This window comes from Nyctereutes procyonoides, unplaced genomic scaffold, assembly GCF_905146905.1.
Source record: "Nyctereutes procyonoides isolate TBG_1078 unplaced genomic scaffold, NYPRO_anot_genome, whole genome shotgun sequence".
Taxonomy (NCBI): Eukaryota; Metazoa; Chordata; class Mammalia; order Carnivora; family Canidae; genus Nyctereutes; species Nyctereutes procyonoides.
This window is the reverse complement of record NW_026575051.1, coordinates 47,048,605-47,057,724: the sequence shown is the minus strand read 5'-3', so window position 1 is coordinate 47,057,724 and position 9,120 is coordinate 47,048,605. Positions and strand designations below refer to the sequence as shown.

Below are 9,120 nucleotides of genomic sequence, written 5' to 3'. Positions count from 1 at the left end.
TTCCCAATTTTAATAGAATGCAAAATGTGTTACAGAGAACACTTTTTAGTTTTTTGTAGCAGTTTGACAGTGAATATAAGAATCTGGAAAACATTTACACAACCAATAAATGTGCCAGACCCACAAAATTAACTAATTTTCACAGATACAAAGATACTTGTCAATATTTGCCACTGTCCATAACTTAGTGAAATCCACTTTAAAAATTCAGTCTCTAACTAGGTCTCATCAACAGCTCTGGTTAAGTTCACCTTGACCTCAGAAGTGATTTTACTCTGTCCCCCACGGAGTCCAGCTAGGTAAATCTGGGGTCTGGGCACTCGGGTGCTGCCTTCTCTCATAGACTGCGTGCTAGCATCCTTGGGTGGGTACACCTGTGAATAATTCTCTCTTCTCATGTGACTGAGATCGGTTTGTACTGAGTGAGTAACTTTCTGACGCAAATTGGCCTAAAAAGAAAGAGAATACACAGGAATTAGCCCATCTCTAAAGAACAAATAATATCAGCCTCATGTTTTTTCTCAATCCACAGAGAAATTAGCCCTACAACACAGCATTTTTCTACAAAGCATTAAAACATTAGAAAAGCTAGAACATAATAAATATCCTTTGCCAAGAGGTGGGAAAATACATAAAATGTTGAAAACAGACCCAAGGAAAGAGCATACAGATTCAAACTTCACAGTGAGTTCACAATTATTTGTTAACACAGTCTTCTAACTCCTTCATTATTATACTTTGAGATTCATACAACTTGGATTTTCCCACCATACTTGGTTTATTGTTTTAAAAGACAAAAATTTAAGATTTCCTTTGTCTTTTTTAAATGGACTTCACCCAAGACTTTTAACATAAAAAGTTCCGATGTCTTCAGGTTACATTTTACAGTATTCAACATCCTGCTTGCTCTTTTTATGGATTACTAGTAAACATGAAGTTAAACAGATGACTCAGGCTGGGAAACAAAAAGGAGTTTATGAAAGGGAGACTAGAAAAAAAAATGAAAGGGAGACTAGGATGTACTGAAGTAATAAGGAAGTCCTAGAAAAAAAGCTCAGAAGCATTAGCCTGTGAGTTCAAAAGCAGAGACCTCACATTCCAGATTTTGAGATACTATGGGTGACTAAGAACTGAAACAATTTCCCCCACGCTGAGTTTATTGTCTAATGACTATGACTTGGCTATTTCATCGTCTTCATTAGCATGATTTTACCACTCCAGGAGACCCTTGCCAAAGGGTCACTACAGGACATCCTGAAAGACGTACCTTCAGTAGTAAGCATCAATGCACAGATTAAGCCCTCACATTATTTCCACCCCTGCCCCATAAATCTTCACCTTCTATTCCCATTACTGCTGGGCTGGGTTTTTCATGATCTTTACCCAATCCAGTACAAGCCTTCATCCCATCCCCTGACCTACTCTTGGCATTGAAAGACCTGCCTTCCACCACATGTGGCATTCTCAATAAATTCTGACCTTGCTGTTTCCCCTCAGGACACTATCAAGGCTCTGCTAGGGTGGTGGTTCCCCCTACAGCTTTAAGCACTACACTCAGTTTTGTCTTATCAGTAGGTTATATTGCTAATATATGGGGAACTGGCATTCAACATAACATAATTCTAGAGCATAATTAGGTCTACAGTGGGAATCAGAATGAAGTGGAGGCTGAGGAATGGGAAGAGAGGGTTCAGTCAGTACACAGTGCAACCCCACCAAATACCCCGTTCTCTTAACATTTCCAGCCCAGACCTATGCTGGCACCTCTACCTCTCCTATCCTATCCAACCATCACTCCCCTCTTCTCTTTCGCCTATTTATACCTCAGACCAATTTAAAATGTCACTGAAGTTAATTTTTATTTCACTTCTGTTACATAACTTACCAAGAGGTACTGAAATATTTTTAATGTATCAATGTCACTTGCAAGACAATTAGCTTCTGAAGAACAAAGCAGTGTGATATCTATGTTACCTAGTATATATCCAGTGGGCTCAAGTGAGTTTAGTAGATGACAGTAGAGAACATCAGAATGAAGCTTCATGATCTACGGAAGAGTAACTGATAGGAATGCTAATGGAACAAGGATCTGGAAGGTATACCAAGAAACTGATCCTTCCTCATCTCAGGAAATCAAGGGACTGAAAAGCTGCCACCAGAAAGGACAGCAAGAAAAATGTCGAGGATGGTGAAAAGCCTATAAGACACAGAATATACAAATGGACAAAGGCTAGACCTTATATGACAATAGAACTCTGACCCACAACCTCTGTAGCCATAGCTATCAGCACAGAAGAGGCAGGATTTGACTAGCTTGCCTATTTTTTGCTGTCCCCACCATTCAACTAAGGAACAACCAGAGAAAGCCAACTATGCCCACCAAACCAATCATATAAAAGTTCACACTTTGAGTTAGCCCACGTCCAGTTTTCCCATGTCAACAACATCCAATCAGAGAATGCCTGAAGCTTTCCCCTTTTTTTTCACTATAAAGCTTCCCCACTTCCCCTGCCCACTTTGGAGCTCCCGCCAACTGCAAGTAATGGTGGCTGACTCCCTTGCTATAGCAAACTTTGAATAAATCGCCTCTGTTCTCATTTGGGTACTCTTTGTTTATTTCCATACCCCATTTTAGTTAAAGAGAGAGATAAAATATACTAAGAAAAGGTGACAGATATAAAAGGGTTTATTCCCTTCAGACTCTAAATACTTGTTTAAAATGACGAGGTACTGTAGAAAGAATGAGTGGGAGGAATTCCCGAATCAGACAGGGATGAGAGTTTCAAAACCATCATTTGAGGGCATGTACCTCTTATGATTAGTGACTGAGAATCAGAAGGATGAGAGAGATCAATGCCTGTAGAGAACATGTTAACAACAGGAGGGGACACTACCTGTGATATAACAGAGATAACCTTCTCCTCAAAAAAAAAAAAAAAAAAAAAAAAATCCAAAAGAGGACATTGAGAGTGCTTTAAATGCTAGAACCTCATAGATTTGCACAATAGATGGGTATAGAAAGAGAGAGTGGGGGATCCCTGGGTGGCTCAACGGTTTAGTGCTGCCTTCAGCCCAGCGCCTGATCCTGGGGCCCTGGGATCAAGTCCCACGTGGGGCTCCCTGCATGGAGCCTGCTTCTCCCTCTGCCTGTGTCTCTGCCTCTCTGTCTCTCTGTCTCTGTCTCTGTCTCTGTCTCTCTCTCTCTCTCTCTGTGCCTCCCATGAAAAAATAAATAAAATCTTAAAAACAAAACAAAACAAAACAAAAAAAGAGTGAGCAGCTACCATTGTTCTAGTTACTGGACTGTATAATTGGAGAATAGTTTCATGTTTCTGTATATGTTTAAAATTAGAAGACAATAAAAAAATTAGAAGACAATCTTGGGATGTAAAGCTGGCAAATTATATGTGAAGAACTCCATGTACAACTTACTGGCTTTAATAAATAATTTAAATCACTAACTCTATGAGTAACAATACATTAAAGTTCCCCAACCTATAGCTCTCAGCCTTAGTGCCATCTTCTCAGAAACTCCCGAACCAAGTGAGCCAAGTGGAGGAAGAAGCAAATATGCAGACTGAAGTGAGAAAGATGAGGCAGAGGTCCAAGCAAACAGGTAACTTGTACACCCATGGAAGCCACAGGAGCAGACACAAGGAAAGCCAGAGGCCAGGGACACTGGTACAAATTATTGGACTGCATGCTGACTTTCTAGAACTTGATTCAGTGGATCTTGAATATTCATTGCCATCTGATCACAACAATATCTTTGAGAAACCCACCTTGCTCATACCAAAACAGTCCCCTTTGGTCCTATGCCCTGGACCTGTGGCTTGAGGACTAACACTGTTTTCATTTGTGGCTGAATGTAACATATATACAATAAGTCATCACTTCTTCTGTCTTAGCTAAAGAAAAAACAATTCTCCAATCTATAAATAATTTTAGAAAATATTGTTACAAACCAATTTTATAGCTTTTCTTCTTAATTCCCATTCATTCCACTCATACGATCTCACAATGGTTGGTGGCAATATGTGTGTATCCGTCTGAGTGCTACTTTCACACTTTGTAATTGGTTTTATATAATGTTTGTCAACATCCTTCATCTAAAGAAATAAAAGTTTTGTAATTAGTACTTATTAAAAAAATAAACATTATTTAGGGATAACTAAAAATATTTATCTAAACTAACAAAAAGATTAGAAAAACAAGAATTTTTGAACATGGAATATACTCATAAAGACAGCAGAGAAAACAAGCTGGTAGTAGTGAGCTAAATGTGATAACTTTGCTGGGCATTATGACTTTCTTTGCACCTAACTTTGAGGTATATTTTGGAAGAGGAAAACCTAACATCACTCATTCCTAAGTCAAATGCCCTTCTCACAATTGGTGGCATAAGTGAATACTTGGTTGAAAACCAACAGAAGTTTAAAATAGCCATTAAATATTAAATATGAGGGGGCAGTCCAGGTGGCTCAGCGGTTTAGCGCCGCCTTCAGCCCAGGGCGTGATCCTGGGGACCTGGGATCGAGTCCCATGTTGGGCTCCCTGCATGGAGCCTGCTTCTCCCTCTGCCTATGTCTCTGCCTCTCTCTGTGTCTCTCATGAATAAATAAATGTAAAAATTAAAAAAATTAAATATGAATCACATTCGTTTAAAGTATCAAAACGTATCAAAACATCTTTAGGATATATACATATTTTAATGATAGTTGATGATGGGACTTTTATTTTTTGTTGTTTATTTTTTAATTTAAATTCAATTTGCCAACATATAGTGTAATACCCAGTGCTCATCCCATCAAGTGCTCTCCTCAGTGCCCATCACCCAGTTACCCCATCCCCCCACCTACCTCCCCTTCCACAACCCTTTGTTTTCCAGAGTTAGCAGTCTCTCGTGGTTTGTCTCCCTAATTTTTCTCACTCAGTTCTCCTCCTTTCCCTTATAATACCTTTCACTATTTCTTATATTCCACATATAAGTGAAACCATATGATGATTGTCCTTCTCTGATTGACTTATTTCACTCAGCATAATACCCTTCAACTGATGATGGGATTTTTTAAAGTTTATTTATTTACAATCTCTGTACCCAATGTGGAGTTTGAATTTATGACCCCGAGAAGAGAGTTGCATTTTGTAGCAACTAAGCCAGCCAAGAGCCTCTAGGATAAGGATATACCTTAAACTCAAACTATGCATACACAGCATATTATCCAAGGTGGCTTTGTTTTAGTTAGATATTTTGATTTTCTGCTACAGAACCCACAACATCACTATTAAAACATTAAATATTAACTCCAGGCTAAACAAGATATGATTATGCTGTATATGAAACTGTTGGAGAAGATGGTAGAGTTTAAGGAACTCAGATCATAATGAAGAGAGAAAAGATCAGCTTCTCTTTTTTTTAATTCCAGTATAACAGTGTTATATTAGTTGCAAGTGTACAACATAGTGACTCAACAATTCTAAACATCACTCAATGATCATCATGATCAGTATACTCTTATTCCCCCTTACCTATTTCACCCATCCCCCCCACCTCTCCTCTGACAACCACCAGTTAGTTCTCTATATTTGTCTCTCTCCTCTTCTCTATGTCCATTTGTTTTTGTCTCTTAAACTCCACACATGAATGAAATCACATGGTATTTGTCTTTCTCTGACTTATTTCGCTTAGCATTATGTCTTCTTCATCCAACCATGTTGTTGCAAATGGCAGGATTTCATTCATTTTTATGGCTGAGTAATATTCCATTATGAATATATATTCTGTGTGTATTTACGTATACATATTGTGTGTTTATGTATACACACACACACATACACATATATATGTCACATCTCCTTTATCTGTTCAATATTAACTCCTTACTCAAAATCAAGCAACAGATAATCACTGATTGCCCTACCACCACCTAACTTAAGATACAATTTTTTACTTTAAAATGAATTATGATATAGTTAGATAGATAAAAACATGCTGCAAGATGATTAGCAATATTATACAATTCAAGTAAATGGCTAGTAGATAATTATAAGGACCACAGCTTTGAAATATGAAGAGAGAAAACTCATTACTATAGGTACTGAAGGCCACTGAAGAAGAGCTGGGAATTAAATGTACAGAAAAAAGGGAAAAACACGACCAAATAAATGGGGGAAGGTTATTCTTTGATGGAAAACGAGGCATTACCTACATATTGCACACCTTTCTGATGATCTGATTCTAGCTTTTCACTGTCTTTTAGGTATCCCACAACTCTGTAAGTTATGTGATAGCAAGGCTAAATAATGCTTATCTATAGACACGCAAATTCATAATTCTTTCAAAGTTTTCTATGTAACTTGACAATGTAATTCTCAAATTTATATCGGAAGTAGAGTCAAGTATAGCCAAGATTCTTTAGAGAGGAAAGGGTGGGAGAACTTAGTCTACCTGATATCAAGACTTATTATAAGGCTACAGTAAGATATAGGTACAGGAATTCTTCAAAAATTGAAAAATTGAATAGAGAGCCTAAAAATTAAGCTTGTGCATATAAGACACTGTAGATGCTGGGAAAGGACAGAGTATTGAACAAATGGTCAAGGGACAATTCACTACTCAAATGGAAAAAAATTAAAATTAGATCTTCACCTCCCCCTAAACACAAAAATTAAAGCCAAGTCATAGACTCAGGTATAAAAGGCAAATCCATATTTTTTTTACAAAACAAGGTAGAAGAATATTTTTATGATCTAAGATACTTGATTTCTTTAACAAGACATAAAAGTTCAAGACATGAAAGAAAAAAGATTAATAAAATACATATTAAGTTGAATTTTTATTTGTGAAAAGACATCCCAAAAACAATGAAAAATATAAAACTGGGAGAGCATAGACTAGTGGAACACAATTGAGAGCCTAGAAACAAACCCATTACATATAAGAATTATTAATTCAATGGAGGTGTAATAATACTGAGTGTCATCATATTGAAAAGCATATGTTTTTATTATCATTACAGTCACTGCTGCGATCACAGTTTTAGAAGTAGTCAGACTAAAAAATATAATTAAAACCATTATGTTTTATTAAGACATAATTAATGAAACTACTAATTATTTTAAAAACTCAGTAAATGGTACTTCTTATGGATGAGACAACCCAATACAATAAACATAAACAAAATTCTTCATTTTATTTGATTATTTTAATGCAATTCCACTTAAAATCTCAAGAAGACTTAGGAGGAAACTTGGCAAATTTATTAAGAAAATTACATATATATATATATATATATATATATATATATAAAGATTCATGCATCACTATCTAAGACAATTTTGAGAAAGTAAAAGGGAAAAAGCTTGCTCTATCAGATAATAAAATATATCAGAAAGCAATAGTAATCATGACGCCTGGGTGGCATAGTCAGCTAAGTGTCTGCATTGGGCTCAGTCATGATCTCAGGGTCCTAGGTCAGAACAAGGAGCCTGCTTCTCCTTCTCCCTCTGCCCCTCCCCCACTGCTCCTTCTCGTTCTCTCTCTCTCTCTCTCCCACTCACTTCCTCTCAAATAAATACATACATACAATCTTAAAAAAAAGAAAGCAATAATAATCAAAGCTGTATGGTGCCAGTGTAGGGACAGACACAAGGACCTATTAAATTATCTTACAACTCTAAATTATCACCTGTGTTATCTGTGCTAAGCTCCTTTATGTTTTTTTTTTTTTTTTAAGATTTTATTTATTTATTTATTTGAGAGAAAGAGAGCAGAGTGAGACAAAGCATGAGCAGGAGAAGGGACAGAGAAGCAGGCTCCCCGCTTAGCAGGGAGCTCAACAAGGGGCTCGATCCCAGGACCCTGGGATCATGACCTAAGTTGAAGGCAGATGCTTAACCAACTGAGCTACCCAGGAACCCCTGTGCTAAGCTCCTTTAATTTTAGATAAAGAAATAGTATAGTTTCAATTATTTATCTAAATGTGGTCTTTCTCTTCCAAATTTGTCCAGTCTAATTCATCAGCTTGACTCCTTGTTTTCATTTTTCTTTATGGATTTCATTAGTTTCCCTCTTCGTGGGTGAATCTTTTCTGATAGCATTAAAGGCCCTCTTCTGATCCTGTCCCTGCTTGGACTTAGGAAACATTCTACAACAAAGTATAGCTTTTTCATTAACTACACTTTTAAAAGTCATAAATTCTTAAAATACCAACTCTGCTTACTTGAGAATATGGAATGAGGGTTTCGAACTGTTGATGAAGTTCCAGTAACTGAATTAATTCTGCATTTTTTTTTGCTTTTTCTTTAATTAAATCAATATAATGTTCAGGATTTTCTGCAAATAAGTATGCAGCATCTTTGGTATGGAAAGTGTAATACTTTTCTTTATATTTCAAAATTCCAATTGCTGGATTTCCTGAAAATTAAGAAAAGGAAATGAATTAGGTATGAAATATTAAGTGATTCCATGTTTATAATGCATCGATAAAACCATCCCCTATATACTGCATCTTTAACATATGGCTTTTGTTTTTCATTTTGCTAAAATGCTACAATTTGCAATTTTAAATTATACATTTTGTTAAATTATATTTTATTTTTATGTGAAATTCATGTTAAAGTATGATTTACATAAAAATTTACTATCCAGATATAAAGTGTTTGAAAATCTTTTATGAGAAGCCAGTCATCTGATGTTCTTTCCAAATCTCCTTTAACTACACTAACTACTGTATACATTGTTTTAAAAATAATTCTAATTCTATGGGGCACCTGGGTGGCTCAGTGGTTGAGCGTCTGTCTTCGGCCCAGGACATGATCCCGAGATCCGGGATTGAGTCCCGCATCGGGTTCCCTTCATGGAGCCTGCTTCTCCCTCTGCCTATGTCTCTGCCTCTCTCTCTATGTCTCTCATAAATAAATAAAATATTTTAAAAATAAAAATAAAAATAATTCTATAAAAACTATAAAGATGGGACTTTTCCAAAATACAGGAGGTTTTTTTTTGTTTGTTTGTTGTTTTTTGTTTTTTGAGATTTTTTAGTAATTAGTAGTCTCTACTCCCAGCATGGGGCTTGAACTCACAAGCCCAAAACCAAGAGTCACAGGCTCCACTGATCC

General features: G+C 36.5%; 1 protein-coding gene across 1 annotated transcript in view; it reads right to left on the bottom strand.

The window, feature by feature from the left end:
• The window catches only part of CFAP206 (cilia and flagella associated protein 206), a 31,644-nt gene continuing 22,524 nt past the window's right edge, over window positions 1-9,120 (bottom strand). The window contains exons 11-13 of the mRNA XM_055330458.1: window positions 8,223-8,416; window positions 3,966-4,109; window positions 1-449 (exon numbers count right to left, since the gene is read on the bottom strand). Coding sequence (XP_055186433.1) covers window positions 219-449; window positions 3,966-4,109; window positions 8,223-8,416 — 569 coding nt within the window. The 3' untranslated portion in view covers window positions 1-218. The remainder of the gene's footprint in view (window positions 450-3,965; window positions 4,110-8,222; window positions 8,417-9,120) is intronic.